The following is a 24,995-nucleotide window of genomic DNA, read 5'->3' as shown; positions in this document are numbered from 1 at the left end:
GTGCTTGGGATGCACAAAATAAGCAAAACTCCTTGTCCTCATAGAGCTTACATTCTAGCAGGAAGAGACAGACAAAACACAAATAAAATAAATAAGGAAGCTCTATAGGATGTCAGAGGTGATAAAGTATTACTGAAAAAAATAATAAAGCAGTTAAGAGAGAGTGGGGGAAGGGAACTGGAATTGCATCTTTAATATTTATTTATTTTAGCTGCATCCCCAGGGCATGCGGGATCTTGGTTCCCTGACCTGGGATCAAACACATGCCTCTTGCATTGCAAGTGCAGAGTCTTAAACACTGGACCTCCAGGGAAGGCCCTGGTATTACAGTTTCTAGATAAGAGAACAGGCTGGTGTAACAAAGAAATAGAAGGAGGTGAGAGAGTGAGCTGTGTGGTTATCAGAGGGAAACATGTGCTAGGCAAATGTTGGAATAGCAAATGCAAAGGCCCTGAGGTAGGAGTGTTCCTGCCATAAATAAAGATAAAAGGAAGTGGAGTGAGCAAAGGAGAAAATAGGATATAAAAGTCAGAGGGGGAGTAGAGAGGAAATCTGGTCCAATCTTCATGAAAAGTGAAAGTCGCTCTGTTGTGTCTGACTCTTTGCAACCCCAAGGACTATACAGTCCATGGAATTCTCCAGGCCAGAATACTACAGTGGGTAGCCTTTGCCTTCTCCAGGGGATCTTCCCAACCCAGGGATCGAACCCAACGGTCTCCCACATTGCAGGCAGCTTCTTTACCAGCTAAGCCACAAGGGAAGTCCAAGAATACTGGAGAGGGTAGCCTATTCCTTCTCCAGGGGATCTTCCCAACCCAGGAATCGAACTGGGGTCTTCTTCATTGCAGGTAGGTTCTTTACCAACTGAGCTATCAGGGAAGCCCGATCTTCATATCTGACAGAAATAAAAAGTGATGAATATATTTCTGGCTAAGCAAAGGACAGCTGTATTATAAGGCAGAGCATCTTTGAACAGAGAAGTCTAAGGTCTTATATATAGTGTTCAGGAAGTGCAGGGTTCAGAGACTGGAACTTTTAGAAGCTAGACTGATCAGAGATGAATTGGCCTTTAGCTGAAGAAGGAAGAGGATTAGTGAAGTATGCCTGTTGCTGATTGGCTAACTTCCGGAAGTCAGCAGCAGCCATGATTGGGAGGTTGTCACTGATTGATTAAAAAAGATTCTGGGTGTTGCTTGTTTAATGGCCAAAGAGCAATTAGTCTTTTCCTTTGTTCAACTTGAAATGTACAAACTTGTCACTCTCTGCTTGCAAGGCCACTGTAGAGTCTTTTGTCGTTTACTCTGGGGAAAATGGGGAGGTACTGGAGGATGTTTTGAGCAGAGGAGTGACAGAATCTGACATCCATTTTGGTAGGATCGCTCTGGCTGCTGTGTAAGCCAGAGTAGAAGCAGCGGGACAAGCTAGGAGGTCACTGCAGCTGCCTTGGTGAGAGCAGATGGAAGGAGAAGTGTTCCCATTTTGGATATATTGATAGACAACAAACAACCAAGGTAACCCAATGAGGCTAAGCATATTGGAATGAAAGTAATAATATTATTATGATATGACTGGATGGCTCTCTATGATTATACAGAGTAACTGAGTGGGGTTTTAAAAGAGGTCAATGGTGAGGGAAAACCTTCTTGAAGAGATGAGGCCTCAAAGATGAAAAGGAGCCAGTTAAGACCCCAAGGCTAGAGCCTGTGTGTGAGTGTGTGTGTGTGTGTGTGTATGTGTGTGTAGCAGACCTGAGGCCATTGTGTCTAGAAGGTGGTGAGGTGGGAGTGGGCCTAGAGTGATATCAGAGGTGGGAGATGGAAGCTGAAGCTGGACCCTTCCAGGCCCTCAGTGCTGAGAATGGATGGAGAGGACAGGGCAAGAGTAGACCAGGAAGCTGGAAACAGAGACAATACTAGTAATACAATAGATACTGTCATCATGGGGATTTATTAGGTCTCATTAAAGCAATAAAGTAAAATCCAACTGAGGAGTCTTCATTGAGCCAGGGATTCAGTTTTAATGTTTGCCGAATTATGACTCATATATGGTGGTATAAATAAGGGGCAGCTGTGGTGTATGAACTAGGAAAGTATGTGCACGCTTAGTCACTCAGTCATGTCTGACTCTTTGCGACCCCATGAACTGTAGCCTACCAGGCTTCTCTGTTCAAGTGGATTCTCCAGGCAAGAATACTGGAGTGGATTGCCATGCCCTCCTCCAGGGGATCTTCCCAAGCCAGGGATTGAACCCAGGTCTCCCTCATAGCAGGCGGATTCTTTACCATCTGAGCTACCAGGGACGCCCATGGACTAGAAAAGGAATGAAGTCAAATTACCTGTCCTTTGGCCTGTAATACAAAGTCAAGATTAGTCCAGAGAAGGTCTTTTCTTAGGCATTAAATTGTGATCCACATCCCTCTCTTTCACTGTGTGACCATGAAACATGGTGGATATTGACTGGAGGCTTCTGGAACACAGGTTTTCGAGGCACAGAGAACACAGGTGGTCAAGATTGGGTAACTGGCATTCAACTGCAGAGGGGGTGTGGCCTGGGTCTCCTGTCTCCTAGTGGTAGCTCCCAGGGGAAAGACAGTGCTTTATTCACCTTTGTAGCCCCAACACTCCTAGCACAGTGCTTGTGGACAGTAGGAGCTGGATAATCTGTTGACTCTGAATTAAGTACGTAGATTAGATCAGTGGCACTGAAATAATACCATAGGAATTCAGGGAAAGTAGTCAGTCATCTTTGCATCTTTTGAGTCATCATCCAGTGTGTGGATTCATCATACTTCCAGTTCTATTCTTCCTTTTTTATATTTTCTACCTTTGAGTACATGATTTCACTCCTAAAATTCCACTTTATGGATAATCATAAAGAAAGGGAGGGGTTAAAACATAGGCCAACTTTACTCCTTTTTAGCAAATAACAGTTTAAAAAAGTTTGTTGGAGGGGACTTCCATTGTGGTCTAATGTTTGGGACTTCGCCTTTCAATGCAGATGGTGTGGTTTTGATCCCTGGTAGGGGAGCTAAGATCCCACATGCCTCAGGGCCCAAAACCCAAACATAAAACAGAAGCAATATTGTAACAAATTCAATAAAGACTTTAAAAATGGTCCACATTAAAAATAAAAACTTTAAAAATAAATAAAAAGTTTGATGGAGATTGAAATTCATGTGATACAAAGATCTTAAGTTAATGGGCCAAGTTTTTTTTTTTTTTTTTAAAGGGCTTTCTATGTGCATTTACTTTAAGTAAATTCCAAGCAATCCTAAGAAGTGGCTACTATTACTCCTATCTCAGAGATAGTTACAGTACTTACCCAGAGATAAAGAAATTTGGCTAGGGTCACATGCCAGTAAGAGAGGGAGTTGGAATTCAAGCCAGATTGTCTGATCCTAGGGTGGTATTGCTTACTTACTCCTCTTGGAATAATTTGGAGTCTTTCATTTGTTTTTGCTTCGTTATTTGCTCCAGAAATGTGAAAATATGCAGCCCAACAGTAGGAGCTTTATAAATAAAACATAGCTATATATTTTTAAATGATTAAAGCTGGAAAGTTTAATGTGGCACGGAGCCACTTGTTTAGAGGAAGTAAAGGGAACGCGATTCCCGGCTCTGGTTGCAAAAACCCTGCGCGCTTTGCAGCGAGTGATGTCTGGCTCGCCGCCCATCTGTGATGGTGACGGTCCAGGGAAGACCGACCCAGACTGCACTCAGGGAAAGACAGAGAGGGAGCTTGCACCAAAGCAAGAACGGGCCATGGATTCTTGAAGCCCAAATGTCATCTGGTTGGGAAAAGCCACACGTTGGTGTTGCAATATTTTAAGGGATATGCAATATTTTAAGCTGGGGTGAAGGCTCACTAGTCTGACAACTTGTTAAACCTGAAGGAGAGGATTGTATCTTTAGATGGAATCTGAAAAACTAACACCGGAGCTCGGTGGTCGACTGAAAAGGACCGCTGTGTTTGTGGCAACATTTACAGCGACACAAAGCGAACACGAGGTACTTTCAGCACCAGGAGGCAATCGGCGCACAGATCCACAGATCCACCCTGTCGCTCGGGTGTCGCCCTGGCCCGCGGCTTCTAACCTTGGTTTACCCTTCTTAAAAATCGAGGCGCAGGCAGGCTGCACTCAGGCGGGTGAGACGCTTCCACGTGGGGGAGGGAGGGGATTGAAAAGAGAGGGCGGGCTGAGAAATCAGCCTTCTCAAAGCCTGGGGAAAACACCGCGGGAAGCAACTCGGCACAGACCTCAGCAGCATCTCGCTCGGGCCCTAGTCCCTGGTAGCCCCAGCCGAACTAGGAGGCCACTGGACGGCTTGGATAGCCTCGCAGGACCGGCCCGCCGCAGCAGGCTGGCGGAGCTTCGGCCGCCGGGCGCGCGGGGCGGGGTCGGAGGCGGGGCCGGGGCCGGGGCGTGGCCGCGCCGGGAGGGCGCGCGGGAGGCGCGGAGGGAGGGTGTCGCGCCGAGGGAAGCGGCCCGCAGCGGAGGGAGGGGAGGCCGAGTCCTGGAAGCGGAGCTCCGCGCTGGGACTGGTTCCTTCGCAGCCATTTTCTGTCCAACCAAACAGCCGATTGGAGACGGGAGCCAACCAGGGCTGCATTGGAGGTTTGTGTCTCGCTTCGGCCAATGATCGCTCCTAAACCGACTCCACTTTAGCTCGAATGAAATGTCCGTCTCCTCCCGGCGCCGTCCCCGCCGCCAACGCCGCCGCGGCCGGGGGCACTCGCCTCCCTCCTGCCCACCCGCCCTCCCGCCTGGGCCGGGGCCGGGGCCGGGCGGGCGCCTGCGAGGCCTGTCCCGCTGCGGGCCCGGCCGGGGAGCCGGCGCGGGGCCGCTCCTCGGCTCTTTGTGCGCCGGGCCGAGGAGCGGCGGGACGCGGGCCAGGCCGCCTCTTGTTCGCCGCCGCCGAGCTCCGGGCCCGAAGCCGAGGAGGGGGCACCGGGGCACCGGGGCACCGTCGGGCCCGCTCTCGGCGGTGTCCCGACCGGCTCCATTTTGTGCGGAGAGCCGGCCGTGGGGGCGGGGGACGCGGCCCGGACCCCCGGCCCAGATCCTGCCCCCAGCCCCGGGCCTGGCCCCCTCGCGGGGATTCCCGGGGGCGCCCCCCTTCCGCCTGTCCGCCCGCCCGCGGGGGCACGGCGGGGCCGGGCCGCTTTGTCTGCTGCCCCGGCACCCCGGGCGCCGCGCGGCGGGCGTTGGGCGCGGGCCCGGGCCCGGGCCTGGGCCGGGCGAGTCGGGGGGATGGCGCGCCAGGGAAGACCGCGCGGCGCGGGCGGGACTGACAGGTCGGCCGAGCGGGCCGGGGGCCCGGGGGCAACCCGCTTACCTTCGTAGGGGAGGAAGCCAGGTCCCCGGGAGGAAGGAGTGGATTTCGTTTCCCCGCAGTCTGGTTTACGCGTAAAGAATGCAGCCATCTGGCGGCTTGCGGTCCCTGGACTTGCCCCGAAGGTGGGAAGGAAGCTTTCCGGATTGGGCTAAGGTTTTAATCTTGGGTGGGAGGCGGGGAGGATGTGCCGGGCCTTAGGAGTAGTAGTCTCCGAGAACAAAGAATTACGGGGCACCCACAAGTCATAATCTTGCCCAGAGTACTTTAATGAGATGATTTAAGCAAGGTTAGGTAATCTAAGACTTAAAAAAAAAAAAAAAAGAATAGCATCCCTCTTAACCTGCGTGGACTCCACCGCTCGTGCCACGAATTGCCGGGATGGTTTCCGCTCTCTGATATGGAAACTAATCAACAATATGAAGTGATGAGGTAACCTGATCAATGTAAGTGGCGTTAACAAATAGGAATTTTATTTGTAAAATAAAAAGTTTAATCCCAATACCTCAAAAGGCAATTATTCCTTCCTCACACTGCTCCTGTAGTTTAATTTAGGGATTGCATTGATGCAAAACTCGGGTCTCGATGCCAGAGACTGGAGGGTGGAGGAAGAGTCTGCTGCTTTTCTTGGATACAAATTTGCATTTCTTTAAACATTAAACAGATGTATGCATTCCCTTGAGCTTTCACATATATCATAACCTGCCTTTAAGAAAATATATACCATATGCGGTGATAGTGTTTTTAATATACCAAGTCCAAATATATACTGACTCAACTATTTGGGTGAGTGATTGTAGTGAGGTGTGCACCCCCTCCCCCGGCAAAATACATAAATATATACAGCTCCTACATTTTAAGTATTCTGAAGATTCTCCCTCCACCCCCCTCCAGACTCCCTTTGAAAAATAACACTTAAAGCTACAAGGAAGGAATTTTCTGGGCAACTATGGGTTAGAAAGAGGACGTTTTCTGAAAAGAAATTAGAAATTGCTTTTAAGATTATAGCAGAGTAGACAGTGCCAGCCAGTCTTGCTGCCTAGACCCTTGTAATGGCATTTTAAAATTCAATTCAGTGGTTACAATTTCTTCTGCTATTTACTAGATTTCATGCTTGAATGCATATCCATATTTTTTATTACTTTAAAAATTAACACTGAAAGGGTATGTTTTTGTCCTCTCCACTCTCCATTTACTTGTTTTACGTGAGAAAACCAAAAGCAAATGAGAAAGGAAGATTGTAACATTGTAGTTGATGCCAGTTAATTCAGCTATTTATGCCTTACAGTGAGAATGAAGTGCTATCCAGATGCAATTTTAGTCCAAAATGGTGGTGCCTTAAAATGATAAATAAAGGTCTTAATTGATTCTGTTGTTCTCTGGGCAACATTCCTGTTCTCTGGGCAACATTTGTCTTCTCATTATAATATGAAATGTTTAAAAGCATTATATTCTGAGGTAAATTTGTCTCCCACTTTGAGCTTTTGGACCCTAACAAAGAAAACCCTCACCAAAAAATTAAGTTGATGTCTGGGTGTTGGTGTTTTAAATAGCTTAGATACGTGATGTGATTTTTTTTTTCTTGCATATTATATAATTTGGTGTGTTGTGATGAATATTTATGATGAACATGACTAAATATATGTTGGAAAAGCAATATCTCTTCCCAATGGCATTAAGTTTTTTGTAAGTTTTCCAAAATATATCTTCCAATTTAACAAACATTTATTGGGTGCTTGCATTTTGCATCATTTTATTGCCATATATTACATTAAATAATAGTAGGTAAAATTATACATGCCTTTAAAACTTTTACTAGGAAGAAAGCCTATGGGCTATACCTTTTTTTTTTTTTTTTTAAACTACTAATAGATGTTTATCTTCCAGGTTGAAATTGGGCAGAGATTAGACACCTTTTTTAGGCAGGTGTTCTTGAGTACCACTGACAACACGGTTCTCAGCGTATTTCATGACAGTAAGTATGTTTTATCATTCTGGTTGTTAATTAGATTTGAACTGTAATTAACTGAAAACAAAATTCTAAGTGGTTTATACTGGAGATTCCTGCTAGAATGAGTGCCTTTCCAGGCCAGACAGTACCTCTCCCCATTCCTGTTGCTTCCTTCTTCTCAGTGACCTGCATGTATTAAGTATTTCCTCTGGGCCACAGGGTTAAAAGTTGTCCCATCTCAGGTGGCTGTCTGTTTAGCTGGCAGGGCTTTAGTCAAATTGTATTTAGAGGCAAGTTATGTGTGGAACAGAAAATGCTGGTTCTAAGGGTAGCACAAGTGAAAAGAAGAGAGGTGTGGTGGGCTGGGTAGTTGGGAATGTCACAGAAGGAACTAGTAGGGCTGGAACTGAGCCTTGAAGGATGGGTAGGGTTGGATAGGTAGATGCTGTCACCGGAAGTTGAACCCTGAAGGCAGGGCTGAGTGACTTCTGTTGGTGGCAGGGAAGTGGATCTGCACGGTGCAGGTGGGGATCTCACAGGGTAACCTAGTGAAGAGATACCACTTGGCCTATCTGAATACTTTACTTTTGAATGGGATACTATGTCTGTGACAGGAGGCATGTCACAACTTCCTTGAGACAGGATTACCTCACTCCTTAAACAAAAGAACTGTACCTGGTGATCCATAAATAAGGTTTTTTAGCCCTGAAGAGAGGTGAAAATCAGTTTTCAACTGGTTTAGTTTAGTTAGGTTTAACAAGGGAATCACTTATAAAAAGCCATGAAAACTAGGTTTGGATTTGACATGGAAGACTTTTAGAACCATCATAGGTTCAAGAGCTATAAAAGCAATGTTTCAGTGACATTAGTCTTAAAACATTATGTACCCAAGTAGGTTGGATTGTAGTCCAGTGGAAAGAGAAAAGGAAGGGCATATCCAGAAAACATTTAAAAAGAGGTCACAGATTAGGTAGAGCTTGGAGGAGATGGAAGAGCCTAAGGTGACACTGTATAATTAGCCTGGAGGAGTAGAGAGATGGCATTGTTCTTAATGGAACAGTTCAAAAGGAGCTCCCCTCCACTGCCTCCCTGCAAGGGATGGGGAAGGTGAATTTCATTTTCCAGTATCTTAAGTTTCCAGTGGCAGGATAATCAGATATATCCTACAGGCCTGGCTTGCATGAGCGGCAGTCACGATATGGTTGTAGATGTAGGATTTATGAGCATAGAAGTGATGTGTAATGAGTTTATTAAGAAAGTAAGGGAAGAAAGAGAAAATGATTGTTGGTTAAAATTAACAGTTAAGTGGGATGGGGAGGGCAGGGGAAAGAATACTGCTTTGGAAATGAAGGAGAATTCCAAGCATAAATGTGGGATTAGCAGAAGCCAGCACTACAAAGAATAGTAGAATAGTCAAGTAGGTTGAAGGCAAAATCTCTGGCAACTTTTGTGAGCAGTTTCACTATTATGTTGGGATGGAAACGCACATGTTACGGAGTTTCAGTTGGAATGAAGAGGGTGTGTAAGGACTGTCAGGGTGAGAACGAACCAGAGTGTGTAACAGAATTAAGGTTGTAGGTGTCTGTGTCCTTCAATGTGTTTGAGGGGGATTAAGAATGTTTAAGGGAGAATGAAGAAGCTGGTATCAGAGATGAGGAATCATTGTATTATGCCTTATCTACAAAGAGATAAGGAATTGATCCAGAGAACAAGTGAAAGGGGTTGTGTGAAAGAAAAAACACTTATGCCTGGGAAGAAGATGAGAACTGTATTTGAAGAGACAGTAATAATACTAGGTTACATTTGTTGAGTTCTTACTGTGTATCATGTGCTTTTTATACAGTACTTCACTTTTCATAGTAACTTCATTTTGAAAATGGGAAAGGTAATATTGTCTTTGCTTGAGGAGCATCTTTGAATGTTTTCAGTATACAGTCAGTAGACTCAGAATTTAGAGGGGAAATTAAAGATATAGGCTTAAGGACTATTTGAAAACCCATCAAGAACAAATACTGTACAGTACTTGGCATATGAGACTCCAGACTTCACTCCCATTTAGGGTGCCGCCTTTGGCAAGTCATTAGCCTCATATAACTTCTGTTTTCTCAAGTGTTTCAGTGGGTCATGAACATTGCATAAGATATTTAGAAAGTGTTCAGTAAGTGTTAAATATATTAAAAAGGGCACTATTTACACATTTGTGCAACAGATTATTCAGTTCAGTTCAGTCACTCAGTCATGTCCAACTCTTTGCAACCCCATGAATTGCAGCACGCCAGGCCTCCCTGTCCATCACCAACTCCCAGAGTTCACCCAAACTCATGTCCATCGAGTCAGCGATGCCATCCAGCCATCTCATCCTCTGTCGTCCCCTTCTCCTCCTGCCCCCAATCCCTCCCAGCATCAGTCTTTTCCAATGAGTCAACTCTTCGCATGAGGTGGCCAAAGTCTTGGAGTTTCAGCTTTGGCATCTGTCCTTCCAAAGAACACCCAGGACTGATCTCCTTTAGAATGGACTGGTTGGATCTCCTTGCAGTCCAAGGGACTCTCAAGAGAGTCTTCTCCAACACCACAGTTCAAAAGTATCAATTCTTTGGTGCTCAGCTTTCTTCATAGTCCAACTCTCACATCCATACATGACCACTGGAAAAACCATAGCCTTGACTAGATGGACCTTTGTTGGCAAAGTAATGTCTCTGCTTTTGAATATGCTATCTAGGTTGGTCATGACTTTCCTTCCAAGGAGTAAGCGTCTTTTAATTTTATGGCTACAGTCACCATCTCCACTGATTTTGGAGCCCAAAAAATAAAGTCTGACACTGTTTCCCCATCTATTTCCCATGAAGTGATGGGACCAGATGCCATAATCTTAGTTTTCTGAATGCTGAGCTTTAAGCCAACTTTTTCACTCTCCTCTTTCATTTTCATCAAGAGGCTTTTTAGTTCCTCTTCACTTTCTGCCATAAGGGTGGTGTCATCTGCATATCTGAGGTTATTGATATTTCTCCTGACAATCTTGATTCCAGCTTGCGCTTCTTCCAGCCCAGCATTTCTCATGATGTACTCTGCATATAAGTTAAATAAGCAGGGTGACAATATACAGCCTTGACGTACTCCTTTTCCTATTTGGAACCAGTCTGTTGTTCCATGTCCAGTTCTAACTGTTGCTTCCTGACCTGCATATAGGTTTCTCAAGAGGCAGGTCAGGTGGTCTGGTATTCCCATCTCTTGAAGAATTTTCCACAGATTATTGTGATCCACACAGTCAAAGGCTTTAGCATAGTCAATAAAGCAGAGATAGATGTTTTTCTGGAACTCTCTTGCTTTTTCCATGATCCAGTGGATGTTGGCAATTTGATCAACAGATTATTAGTATAGTTAAAATACTGCCACATCAAAAAATTACAGAATAAAATTTACTACTTAATCAGCTGACCATTTATTGCACTTAAGATTTTAGAGAACAATATTATCAGTTCAGCTAAATACTTAGGATAGTTAATTTAATGGGATTTAACTCCTTGTTGGTATTTCTCATTTCCCTTGGATCTAATGATTGATCATTCTTATCAGTCAGTATCCCTTGTGTTCTTTCGTGTTTGCTGTCTGGATGGAATCCACCACTTTAGCTTCTCTGTTCTTACCAGGCTTATAAGTATCACAGCTGGACCTATCGGTTCCACTAGACATGCCTGGTCACCAGCTTCAGCTGGGCTTTCTTCATTACCCAGCACTCCCCTCCCCTTCCTTTTGCATTCTCCAGGGAAAGCCATCTGTCTCCCCAGCTGTAAGAATCCCAGTGTTATCCTTGGTTTTTCCTCCAGCTCTTACTCAGTCAGTCACCAAGTCTGTTGATTTTACCAATGAAAAAGCTTTGTAGTCTCTGCTTCTGCTCTCCAGTGCTGTTTCCTGTCAATACTGGGAAAGTTCGTCATCTTGGCTGAACTCTTGCCCTAAACGCAGCATATGGTTCTTACTGGTCTTCTGACCCCATTCTTGCTCCCCTTCCAGTTCATTGTCTACATGGGACTGTAACCAGAGTGATCTTTTAAAAAAGAAACTGGGCTGGCATTCTTCTGTTAAAACTCTAATTTGATTTACTCTTGTCCACAAGGCACTGCTTGACTAGCCTCTACTTAGCTCATTCCAGGCCACCAGTACTGTGTCTTGGTTTCCTTTGCTTGGAACATTCTTGTCCTATCTTTGTTTGCCTGATTGTTGTTCATCTTTCAGTCTCAGTGTAAATGTCATCTTCTTAAGATGCCCTTCCTTGATTGAGGTCCCTTATGGAGTCAGCTCCAAAAGTGTATCATGAAACATCTTTGTTTTCCTTAGCATTGGGCACTAGCAATTAGTTAATGATTTATAATTATAACATTTACTGAGTACTCTTTATTGTACTATGCTCATCCCCACTTGCCAGTTATTAGCAGGGAATTCAAATCAGATGATTTGATTCCAGAGCCTGTGCCTTGGAAATGCTAATGGGCTGCGCTCCCCACCCCTTCTCCTTGCCCCTAGTTTACGTAATATTTGTCTTCTCTACAAGACAGGACAGAGACCTTGTCTTTGTTGTTGACCTGTTAGGTCGTCAGCACATGGTACAGACCTGATAAATACTAGGTGCTTACTTGGTAAATATTTGTTCACTGGCTTACTTATGCTCTACAAACTATTTTGAAATTTTAATAGGAAGTTTTAGAGCTAGAAGAAACCTTTGGGATGTATCTAGCAAGTTACCCCCCTCATTTTTTATACATATAAATAAGAGAATAGCTAGCATATTATAGGCATCAAAGATGAGGCTAATATGTGGAATGGTAAGAGCCTTGGGGATTCAAAGATGGGAACACTAATTTCTGGCTTACAGAGTAGGGTAAATCAGATTCAGGAAGATGGATGAACACTGGGATTAAAGTATCAGGCAGGATTTTAATGGTAGAGAAATAGAGGAGAGGAAGACAGGAGTGGTAAAATGACAGAAAAGCTAAGGCTTGCAGAAGCAAAGACACACACAGCTAAGTGGATGACGTGTGGCTCATTTTCAAAGGAGAGATGGCGAGATGTGACGTCTCCTATGTACACTGTGTGCCAAAGTCCATCCTTAGCAGGTTTCTGTTCTTTTTTTAATTCCAACAACTCTATGAAATATTTGTAGAAATATTTTTTAGAAGACTGAGGTTTAGAAGCTAATGCTATTAACTCTGGTGATGATCTTGCTGCTAATTCCAGTTCAAGACAATATAATGTGACTTAAACGTTTTGCCTTTAATACTTTTTTACATTGCATTTATAAATTAATTAATCTCTTAGACCATGGTTATTTCAACAGTCTTGCTCATCAGCTAATTAAAAATCCAGGCTATCTTGTAGACATTGATTTAGCAAAAGATTTGTTACTGCTTCATCTACCCCCCCACCTTCCTAAAAAAACAAACTGGATTTGTTTCCAGTTGTACACTCTTAAACAACCACTTTGATCTTGTCTCTGGTACCTTGACCTTGTAGGGCATTGTAAAAACCAATCAATTCACAGCTATCCTAATTGAACTTTTTCATGGGTAATAAATCCATCATCATATCTATTAAAGGCTATTCTCCTAGTATCTTTTTAGCATTTTAGGATCAAAATAGCATTTTATAATTGGTTAATATTTCATGCATATATTAACTGTTTTAAGGTGGGGGAGGTGAAATTATTATTTCCATTTTATATAGAAATACATTTAACTGGTAAGGATGCTTGTTTTCAGGGATCAGTGAGACTCTAAATCCAAGCTCACTGACTATTGTTTACCTCCTCTTAGAGGGCACTAAGGAGCATCATAAATAGGTACCCTGTACTTCTACAAATTATTAAAAGTAGGTGAATTCTTTTCTTTGCCCCTCAACAGATGCATCAAAAGCCATGTTGCTGAAGACTTGGAAACTAACCTGGTATTTTAGTATTATCTAATAGATAAAAATCCAACAGAGATGGAAAAGAGGTATTGCATAAGGACTCAAATATTGCAGTTAATAACATCAAGTTTGTGCTAGGTCATGGACCTTGATGAACTTTTAGAATTAAGTGTCTCTTCTTGAAAAACATATATAAATTAGACTTAATTTTGCTATATTTTTTATTCAGATAATACATTCAAAAAATTTCTAACCACAAATAGCCAATCCCTTATTGTTTTCAATAGTATTATTTGCAAAGCAGAAAGACTTCCAGGATTTGCCATGTTGGAATGGAGACAGTTCAGGGCTTATGGTTTTAGTTTTTTTTCCTTCCAAATCCTCCTTCTTTTACTTCTGAGCAAAATTAAGCAGGGTTCTTTTTTATTTTGTTTTGTTTGAACTTCTTATTTTGTACTGGGATGTAGCCAGTCAACAATGTTGTGATAGTTTCAGGTGAACAGTAAAGGGACTAAGGCGTACCGTGGACTTTAGCCCACCAAGCTCCTCTGTCCATGGGATTCTCCAGGCAAGAATATTGGAGTGGGTTGCCATTTCCTTCTCTAATAAATAAGCACTGCATGGCTTGAGGATTCTCAGTTCCCTGACCAGGGATTGAACCAGGGCCATAGCAGTGAAAGTGCCGAATCCTAACCAGTAGACCTCCAGGGAACTCCCATGGTTCTTTTAAAATACTCATTTTAACACTCATTTTTGTCTGTGGTTATAACACTTTCATATTTTTATATGCAGATCTCCAATCTCCCTGACCCCTCCTTTTCTTTTCTTCTGTACAAGTCAAAAGTCTCGGAGTAGGGGGTAGGGAGGAGAGAAAATTAACCTTTCAGTTAGAGGTGATGAGCTTGTTCAAAATGTGGGTGTACTTTTGGGCTGCATGGGTACAGAATTGTGCAAGGAATCCATGATTCTTATACCAAACAATAGTCTGAACCAGGACATTGTCTCTGTAGAACTTCTGAGATACTAAAGAGAGTCTGCAGCAAGAGCAAAAATGCTTGTGTAGGAATACACCTGGCTTTAGCAGGAGAGCTGAACATGCTGGATATAGGTGACTTCCAGGTGACTCACTGACAAGCTGATTTTGGCTCTTCTTGTTATTCCAGTGATAAATTAGGTTGTAAGTCATGCTTGCCTGTACGGTATTTGAGGATTATGCAAATGAAAAGAAAGACGTGTGTTTTAGATTCATTTCTTTGTAGGCTTATCACTTAATGGAGGGTAGGTAGGAGAATCTTGAATCGTTGGCAAATTATTAAAAAGTTTCCAAAACAAGAAGTGGAAATGTTTCCTTTTAGTAAACATTTTAGTAAATGTTTCTTTTAGTAAACATTCCATAGCTTAAAGCTATGTAAAATGTAATTGACTCATCCTATAACAGTTTATGAGCACTGAATCTATTATGTAGTTTTTTAGATAAGTTTTATTGAAGATTATTGAAAAGCTTTTTTTCCTTGTAGATGGATGGTGACAGTTCTACCACAGATGCTTCTCAACTAGGGATTTCTGCAGACTATATTGGAGGGAGTCATTATGTTATACAGCCTCATGATGGTAAGAAAGCCACAATTAGAAACACATTCACAAGTAGGAAAAATGAGAAAGTGGAAATTTTACTGACGTGATGTTCTAGGTTACTTTTGTATTTACAGGAAAATTTGAAATCTTTTGTCACAGTTCAGTGTTTGTCTAAAAGCTGTACTTGCTTATTTTTATTAGAAATATTTTTCAAAAGAATGATGGGTTTTAGAAAAGAATTCTGTAAAAGTATGCCTTTTTAAAGCTGATATGGTTTCTTTAATTTGTTACTGATTCCCTACTTCAGTTCAGTTCAGTCACTCAGTCGTGTCCGACTCTCTGCGACCCCATGAATCGCAGCACGCAGGCCTCCCTGTCCATCACCAATTCCCGGAGTTCACCCAAATTCACATCCATCAAGTCGGTGATGCCATCCAGCCATCTCATCCTCGGTCGTCTCCTTCTCCTCCTGCCCCCAATCCCTCCCAGCATCAGTGTCTTTTCCAATGAGTCAACTCTTCGCATGAGGTGGCCAAAGTCTTGGAGTTTCAGCTTTAGCATCAGTCCTTCCAAAGAACACCCAGGACTGATCTCCTTTAGAATGGACTGGTTGGATCTCCTTGCAGTCCAGGGGACTCTCAAGAGTCTTCTCCAACACCACAGTTCAAAAGCATCAATTCTTTGGTGCTCAGCTTTCTTCACAGTCCAACTTTCACATCCGTACATGACCACTGGAAAAACCATAGTCTTGACTAGATGGACCTTTGTTGGCAAAGTAATGTCTCTGCTTTTGAGTATGCTATGTAGGTTGGTCATAACTTTCCTTCCAAGGAGTAAGTGTCTTTTAATTTCATGGCTGCAGTCACCATCTGCAGTGATTTTGGAGCCCAAAAAATAAAGTCTGACACTGTTTCCCCATCTATTTCCCAAGAAGTGATGAGACTAGATGCCATGATCTTAGTTTTCTGAATGATTGTATATGGAAAATTCTTATTCAATTGATAGAGTAAACTAGTTCTTTAGTGGGTGGGTGCTAGCTATTATATTTCCAGTACTTATGAACATATGTAGTTTTATTTTTTATTCAATATTAAGTATTAACTGTGTATTAGAATGGCAGCATTATGTTGGCCTGTCAGAAATAATTTGCTTTTGTGGCATTCTGATGTGCAGAATTAAAAAATACTAAGATGAAGGTAGTTGAGGGTCGGTGATTGATTATTTACTTCATTTTTAAACAACTCAAGTTAATTTTGATAACATCATTTTAAAATTGAATCAACTTAAGTACCTTTCTTATGTAACATATATAAAAGAATGGGAAGTTTACTTTCAGGATACTGCATTTAATCATAAAAGGATACTTGTACTGTGAACGCTTCAGTTATATCTACATCTATATAATTTGAAAATTTACTTTTTGTAAGAACATTATATTACTGCTATTGCTTTGTTCAAAAACTATTACTACCTTAGTAATAATCCAACTGGGTCAGTAATATTCACGTCCAGATTTTCTGTTCTGTATAAACTTGGCTTTGGATAAACATACATCCTCTTAATCTAGCTATATGCATGGAGCCACAGATCAGTCTCTTATGTTTTATAGCTAAGTTATGTAACAAGTATTTATTTGTTCAACAACCTCCTCTGTTGAAGCTGCTTTACCAAATGGAAGAACATAAAGCTGATCCCTGGCCTCAGCCAAAAGCTAAGAGGAGAATAAGAAATAAGAATTACAAAATGTGTTAGAGAAGAGACAAAGAAGCACATGTGATATTTTGTGAGAGAGATCGCCTCTGAAGGTGCAGTAGAGACATATTTGAGCTTTTTGGAGAGTTAATAGGCAGAGTTGAGGATAAAAGTATTCTAGGCAGTGGGTTTGAAATTAATGAGGATATTCAGCCCTGGGAAACTTGTGTAAAGGCCTGCCATTTTAATCCTGAAAAATAATTAGGAGATGAATCAGAATGTATCCTAGGTTGTTTCAGGTAGTCTTCTCTATCTTGAAGTAAAAATTATGAGAACCTATAAACTGTTATTTTCCTTTAGATACTGAGGACAGCATGAATGATCATGAAGACACAAATGGTTCAAAAGAAAGTTTTAGAGAACAAGATATATACCTTCCAATTGCAAATGTTGCAAGAATAATGAAAAACGCCATACCTCAAACGGGAAAGGTAATGCAGAGGAGAAATTTAACTAGGTTTTATTTTTCAGGGGTGAAGAGGGGGAAGGTAAAACTACATGAACACATAGTTCATGAATGTAGTTAGCTATTGATTTCAGTCATTCAGCCTTTCAGCAGAATACTTAGTTCAGTGGTACGCGCTTGGTTACTGAGCAGTGTTCCAATTTCAGTTCTCTTACATCCCCCAAAGCTCCCTCTCCCCCACTTGCTGGAAGCAGATCAAACAGAATTAAGAATCCTTTTAAAAATAGGTACATTGTTAGAACTATCAGGTTTGGGGTCTGTGAAGTTGTAACTTCTAAACTGTGGCATCAAAATTGAATTATGTTGGACTAATGGATATTCCCCCCAAGTCTATATATCTGGAAGCTCTGTCTATAATTGTAAATATTAATATACATTTAAATTCAGCTGGCATGATTTTTTAAAATTTTTATTTATTTTTGGTCATGCCGCATGGCATGTGAGATCTTAGTTCCCCACTAGGGTTTGAACCCGTATCCCCTATGATAGAAGCCTAGAGTCTGAACCACTGGACCACCAGGGAAGTCCTTGGCATGATATTTCTAAGTTGTTTTGTCTTATAGAGAAACAACCATATAGTTAACCAATAACAGCTTTAAAAACTTACACTCTGCTTATCACTTAGTCTGAACTGAAGTCCACACTTTTTATATTGTTTCACATTGCATAATAAGCTTTCTCTCATTTTATTATAGCTTAGAAAATACTTATGAAAGTAATAAAGCTTACAAGGAAGTATATTATTAAACTATATCGTTAAGCCTAGACGTTGCAATTTGAGTGGTCCTCCTGTGTTAAGGGGAAAGAAGCACAAGTGCTACTAACTGCTGCTTAAGCAGGCCTGTGCCACAGGGTACTGTGGCCACTAGCCACCTGTGGTTACTGAGCACTTAAAATGTTGGCTGGTCTGACTTGAGATGTGCTGTAAATATAAAACATACCCCAGATTTTGAAGGCATAGTATGAAAAAAAGAATAAAGATATCTCAATTTTTTAAAATGTTTTTTATTGAAGTATACTTCAACTTTTAAATAGATTCTATGTTTAAATGATAATATTTTGGATTTATTAGGTTAAACAAAATATATTAAAATTAATTTCATCTTTTTTTTTTTTACCATAGCTGCTAGAAAATCTAAAGTCCTGTATACAGCTCACATTATATTATCTTGCTTAACTGCATTTATGCAGTAACTCTTGTTACTTTTCTCCAGGATGTAAAATAGGTGTGGAGGTGAAAGACAGTGTGTTTCAGCAAGGATTTGGTCATTCCTGTTAGACGTGACTTTGGAATTGCATGGTTTAGTCTATTACAGTTTCACTTTGAAACCCTAGATCGCTGAGTGAAGAATTATTTTTATAAGATGACAGGTGTGTGCTGCTTTTGGTAGGCTTTTTCATAAACTCAAAACCTATTCCTGACACTCTGTGTCTTTATTAATAAAAATGTCACTAGATGTCATTATTTCACTCCCTTGTAAGCCTTACACAAACTTATTTGTTTTTAAAAACTTTCTGGTGTCCTCACTGGTGGAAACACCAAGGCAGAGAAGCAGGACTTGAGTCTAGCCCACAGGACACTCCAGACATAACAGGATTGATTTTCTTGGGCACTTGGTTAGTAAGAATTTTCATCTTTATTGGGTAATAGAGTCATCTAGCGGTTGCTTTTGTACCTAAATTCTGTTTTTTGTGAATAGCTGTCAAAGCCTCTCTCCTTGTATTTGAGTTTTCAGTCTCACTCTGGGGGTTCAAATTTTGATAACATACATTATTCAGTGTTATTAGCAGGTTAACAGTCATTAACTGAAATTTATATTCTTCTGAATAGCTTTTTATTTTTGCAGGTTGTTAGGAAAGTGGTGATTATATTCCCTGCAGATTTACCTTCGATTTTTCTCCTCAGATTGCAAAAGATGCCAAAGAATGTGTTCAAGAATGTGTAAGCGAGTTCATCAGCTTCATAACATCTGAAGCAAGTGAAAGATGCCACCAAGAGAAGCGGAAGACAATCAACGGAGAAGATATTCTTTTTGCCATGTCTACCTTAGGCTTCGACAGTTACGTAGAACCTCTGAAACTATACCTTCAAAAGTTCAGAGAGGTAAGTAAAGTGTCTCCTGTTATGCTTTTAAGAAAATTAAGGTACACTATTCCCTTTAACTTTTTAAACATGTGAATCATTTCTCAGAAGTATGTAATCACTTATATTATTGAACTTAAATAGCAAGTCCTTTCTTCTTCCCTTTGTTTATTACTAATGGCAGCATAATTACGTAATGACTAAAAGAGCATGGACTCTGGATTTACACCACCTGGATGCTGAACTCCATGACCCTGGGCAGACTATTTAAGTACTTTAGGCCTTGGTTTCCTGGTCTGTAAAGTGAGGCTAATAATAGGATTTAAGACAAAGTAAAACAATCCATGTACAACCCTTGGCCTGGCACATACTGAATGGTCAATAATGTCATTAATAGCACATGCTGTTATTGTTATTAATTTAAAAGAGGTAGTATCTCAGAGCTTGGGGCGTTTAGATAAAAAGATAGGGAACTACAACTATATCATTTTCTTATATTAAATTTTTCTACATCTCATGTTTGGTTTTTCTTTGCCTATGGTATGAATTTGTGAAAATGAATTGAGATCAGCATATTTTTAAATTCTACACTCCAACTTGGGTGTCAGATTCATACTACTCATATTTCCTTAATGTCTTTAGTGTTAGAATCCCATTAACTTTGTGATATCTGTACAAAATGACTGGAGTAGGAAGAGAATATGTTAATTCTTTACAGAACTTTTCCAGATCTTCAGCATCATTAGATAATTAGAACCTGAGAGTAGACAGACACTTAAGCGGTCTTCGATCCAAACTGTAATTCTGATTGAGGAATTTTAAACTCCCAGCTGTCTGCCTCTGTGTTGCCCCGTTGGCCAAGAGATGTGTATATGGTTAAATGATACTGGGATCACTTGTAGTAGATTTGCAAGCTGAGTATTTATAATATTTTGCAGACTACTTTATCTGTAATTAGACTTTTCCTTTTGACGTAGTGTCGAATTAGAATAACTTCTTTTTACTCATAAATATTTTAGATTTTCTAGGTCATTACTAACACTGTCTTGTGATGACTACTGCATATATAGCAGTTAGCATTTTGAAGGACCTCTCCGTATGTTATTAACCAGAAGTGTTAATAAATAGTTTTATAATAATAGAAGCTTCTAATTCTAGGAACTAAGCAAGCATTTTCATTTAGGAAGTAGGTTTTTGTTGCTGTTGTTGTTGTTTTGAGTACAAGTGATTACTGTTTCATTTCCTTCCCCAGGCTATGAAAGGAGAAAAAGGAATTGGTGGAGCAGTCACAGCTACAGATGGACTAAGCGAAGAGCTTACAGAGGAGGCATTTAGTAAGTAGTGTTATGATACATTTATGCAACTAAATTGTTGGCAGTGATTAACAGGATATGTCTTTAGTGGAACTTTTGGAATATTAGCACTGTGTGTTTTGACATAGCACTATTTTGAATAGTTCTTACTAGTTCATGCCCTTATATTTGAAGTCCGTGAGGGATAAGTGTATAAATTTTAATTCTGCAGAGATTATAATCTTTTACCAATAGTTCTGATTTCCATAGTCCCTAATTTTTTATTTAAGATTCATGAGATAGGAATATTGAGAACTGTTTATAATATTAAATCTTGTGATTTAAATAAATTTGAACTGAAGGTTTCTTAAAAATTGAGACATTAGGCATTGGTGAAATAAAAGGTCTATGGTGACTATATTTCTCATGTAAAATTTATATGTATATATTTTTATATTTCTCATATTTAAAATACATACTGCTTAGTTATGTAAGTGTTATTCTCAGCCAAGCCTAAGCCTAGAGTTTAGGTGTATTTATGAATCAGAAACTTAATCCATCTTTTATGCACATGGGCAGTTAGTACACTTCATAAAATTGAAAAAATGCTATAGAAAAAAATGTGCTTTTGGGGAAACTTTTTAAATGGAAAATCACCCAGTCTTAAGATTCAGGTCAAGAAAGCAGATGCACTTCTTTACCTACTTTAGCATTTGTTTGTTTGTTTGTCTTTTAGCTAACCAGTTACCAGCTGGCTTAATAACTGCAGATGGTCAGCAACAAAATGTTATGGTTTACACAACATCATATCAACAGGTACCGTACTTTTTTTGTATTTTAAATTACTTAAATTATATTCATTGATTTTTTTTTTTTAAATCACAGGTAGTTAACATCAACATAATTATTATTAAGAACTGGATAAAGAGGCTTGTTAAAAACTGTTTTCTCAAAATATATAACTGTGTATAGTATTCTCTTATGGTTACAGATATGTACACAGATGTTCATTTAGTCTGTCCTTCATATCCATGGGTTCCACACCGTGGATTCAACCAGCTGTGGATCATATGCCGTCTCCAATCCGTCGTTGGTTGAATCCGCAGATGGAATTTACAGATGCAGAACCCGTGGATACTGAAAGCTGACTAAAGGACTTGAGCATCTGTGCATTTTGGCATCCACAGGGCGTTCTGGAACCAGTCTGCCGTGGATATTGAGGGAATGAGTGTATTCACATAGATTTCTATAAAGATATACGAGATTGTTGACGTAGCTCCTTAGGTAGAGAGAATGGAGATTTGGGATGGGAACTAGTCTTATGTTTCATTGCCTTCTGTTTTTATTCTTGGAATGTTATAGTATACATGCTACTTTTAAACTATTTTTTCTTTAATTATGCTCAATTTAAATTTTCAAATCTTAGATTTCTGGTGTTCAGCAAATTCAGTTTTCATGATCTGAAGAAATGGTGGAACGGAGAGTATAGAGAACCAAGTCTGTATACAGATTCTGGAACAGAGACATTAGAAGGAACTGACTGGTGAAAATATGTCTCTTTGTATATTAAATAGCTGTAATGTAGCTTCCTAATGCTTGACTAATTGAGGTGTTAATTCTGACTTGAGAATCTTTTTCATGAATGATTTTAAAGAAAAATTTGGATTTTAAAGGTATTAAAATATTTTTGTTTTGTACGAGAGTTTGTTGCTCTGTATGACTCCTGTATGCATTGTATATTGCAATTTATTACTGTCAGAGATTTGTAGACAGTTTCTTATTTTCATATTGAATCATGTTACTTTTGTAATTCAAGTAAGCAGCTGGGTTAATTCATGATGTTTGCCCTTTTAATAAAATATAAGGGTAGAGTTCATTTTGAATGCAAGTTGCCTTTATTATAAATTTGAGTTTGTCTTGGTTATATAATATCTTGCATGATAACCTAGCTAGATTTTTAGCATTTGCCATATTTATTAAAAATTAACTTTTTTTGTAAAACATTCATAGCTTAAACAGTACCATTTTTTTTAATGTAATTGAGAGATTAAGTGTGAATGCAGAAGCAACTATTGTCTGCCCTATTCAACTTGGTGCCCGTTAACAGTGTTTACACTGTTCCTTGTGCCTGTTAAGATAGTTTTAGTTTATTGGAGCTTTTGTTAAGACAAGATTTGTTTTCGAGTTATATTATTATGAGCGTTGGAATTCATAAGTTTATTGCAGTCGTAGTGCTCTAGAAATGGTGCCCCTTTCATTTTGTATATGATTTTTCCAAAGCATATCTGCAAATACTACATAATACCCTCTTCCAGAAGAGGAATTTTAGTCTGATGGTAAATGTCCCCATTTTACCTTTTTAACTGAAATGTCAAGTTTCCTATTATACTGTGGGAACCAGGAAATGTCAGACATCATTGTGTGTGTACAGACCTTTTTTGCATGGGTGAGTGAATGAAATGAAGAGCAGAGTGAGTGCTGTGAATGGTATGAAAGAGAAGCTGCCAACTTCTAGTGTGCTGTCTTGATCTTTGCAATAAACTAAATTTAGATAATGTAACTTTGTATAATTTAATAGCACTGCACTTGGGTTGTTGCTTTTTTAAAGTGAGGAGATTTGTATTTTCTCACCTGTTCTTTTTGGTAATAATTTTTTAATCAACAATTGCTTTTGTATAGTTTGCCTAAAAGACACTTGGAATGACTGTCATCTTGGAAGAATACTCAAATTTACAAGGGAGAAGCAATTTCCCAGATATGGGCTGGAAAGAAACATTTTCTTTGCCAGAAGGAGCTTTTGAGGGCACAACTGGGATAATCTGACGTTAATAACTTCCTCTTTATCTTCCCATTTAAAGAATAATCTTCATTACAGAAAATTCAAACAGGCAAAAAAGGGTGGTTAAGCAAAATCAACCATCATCCTACAATGTTAAAGGTAACCAATGTTAATATTTTGGTAAATATTTGTCCTTTTACTTTGCTAAATATGTATATTTTTATAAAATGGGCTCATACTTGCATACTGTTTTGTAACATGCTTTTTTCACTTAACAATATATTGTGAACATCTTTCCCAGGTCATTACGTAAGTCTGCTACTTTAATTTCTTTATTATTTTGTTGTATAGCTGAAACATAATTTATTTAATCCTCTGTCGGACATTTTGACTATATACATCTTTTCAGTTATAAACAACACTTCACTGAATCTTGTGTACATCCATGACTGTTTTCTTCAAGTTAATTCTATTAGCAGAATTGTTGGTTTAATAGATATGCAAAATTAAGGCTTTTGATGCATATATAATTGTATTTTTGAAATATCTTCTATTTGATCCAGGCAGTATGTCATTATATAACTGATAAAAGCACTTGATCTTTGGTTATCAGCTTCTTTCTCTAAAGTTTAAAGATTGGGCTGTTTAAGAATCAAGATAAAAAAGGAATTAACTTTAAATTTTACATCAATATATACCAAAATGAAATTCTAAATTTAATAATTTGCTATTAGTACTGAAACTTGAAAAGGTAAAATTGGTCAACTTTGGGTTATACGGGCTTCAGACTCTGAAAGAACATTGGCCACCTACAGGTGTCAGGTCCATAGTCCCCTCTGATGCACGTGAGAGACAGTGTTGCCTTCTCACCTGGCTATGTCGCATGTAATTGAATGTCATGTTTTCTCCCTCCCTGGAACTTCTTACCTATATAAGCTCCTTCTCCAGGGGATTTTCCCAACCCAGCGATTGAACCTGGGTTGAATCCTCCTGCACTGTAGGCAGATTCTTTGCCGTCTGAGCCACCAGGGAAGCCCACATAAGCTCTTACATTAACCTACAAGTGAGTTTTTAAAATAATTGTGTACATACTGCTTTATGCTGTGATTCATGGGGTCGCAAAGAGTCGGACACGACTGAGCGACTGAACTGAAGTGAAGAGAGACATGGATATCAGTGACTAAGTCATAGAAGAAAGGACTTAGTAGCTTCTATATACCCTCACTACCTCATTATAATGGAGATGCTCTAGAGTTTTTTTTAATGCTACCTTCCTAGTGTCATATGCTTGGTTATTTCTTTTCTTCTTACTGTATACTGCCTATGCAGTATTTTCCTTTCTTCAAGTTTTCTGGATTGCCTTACTGGGTCACAGGAATACCACTTAACCTTTAATAATGCTAACTGAACACAGCTATTATGAAGGCCCAACTAAAAGGATTTCACAGCAGTATCAATTAGGCATGAAAAATTTAAAGAAAGTTTTTTTAAATGGTTTCTACCACTCACCAAGAATGAAATCTTGCAGTGTAAAATTTTCTGGGAAAATATATTTTCTCTTAGGGAAACTTGTTAGCGGTCTAAAACAAGACAATTATTTGAAATTATGCTTCTGAGTCACTTAAATGTTATTGGATGAGATTTCTACCAAAAGCCTAGTCTATTTTACTGAAAAAAAAAAAGTTTTTTAAATTTATTATATTTTTGGCCACACACACAGCTTGCAGGATCTTAGTTTCCCAACCAGGGATAAGGCCCAGGCCCCTGACAGTGAAAACACTAAGTCCTAAACACTGCCAGTCAATTCCCAAAGCCAGTCAATTTTAAATGTATATTTTTGGTCTCCCTGAATTTGACTATTTA

The 24,995-nt window shown here is 39.8% G+C and overlaps 1 protein-coding gene across 5 annotated transcripts; it reads left to right on the top strand.

The window, feature by feature from the left end:
- The first annotated feature begins 3,883 nt into the window (after positions 1 to 3,883).
- NFYB (nuclear transcription factor Y subunit beta) lies at positions 3,884 to 23,628 on the top strand. Of its 5 annotated transcripts, XR_011144817.1 has the most exons (9): positions 4,489 to 4,615; positions 7,221 to 7,308; positions 14,703 to 14,796; positions 16,813 to 16,943; positions 18,885 to 19,082; positions 20,314 to 20,395; positions 21,090 to 21,169; positions 21,780 to 21,896; positions 23,033 to 23,628. XR_011144817.1 is itself a non-coding variant. In XM_068970071.1 (8 exons), exons 2-8 carry the CDS (start codon positions 7,303 to 7,305, stop codon positions 21,810 to 21,812), a joined length of 624 nt encoding a protein of 207 aa, XP_068826172.1. In that variant the 5' UTR covers positions 3,884 to 4,007; positions 7,221 to 7,302; the 3' UTR covers positions 21,813 to 23,628. The 5 variants fall into 5 exon arrangements, 4 of the variants coding, with proteins under 4 accessions (XP_068826172.1, XP_068826168.1, XP_068826171.1 ...); XM_068970071.1 differs by lacking the exon at positions 4,489 to 4,615 and adding an exon at positions 3,884 to 4,007 and having other exon boundaries at positions 21,780 to 23,628; XM_068970067.1 differs by having other exon boundaries at positions 21,780 to 23,628.
- Positions 23,629 to 24,995: the final 1,367 nt, after the last annotated feature.

Source organism: Capricornis sumatraensis, chromosome 4 (genome assembly GCF_032405125.1).
Source record: "Capricornis sumatraensis isolate serow.1 chromosome 4, serow.2, whole genome shotgun sequence".
Classification (NCBI taxonomy): domain Eukaryota; kingdom Metazoa; phylum Chordata; class Mammalia; order Artiodactyla; family Bovidae; genus Capricornis; species Capricornis sumatraensis.
The sequence above is the reverse complement of the archived record's forward strand: the minus strand, read 5'-3'. Positions and strand labels throughout refer to the sequence as shown.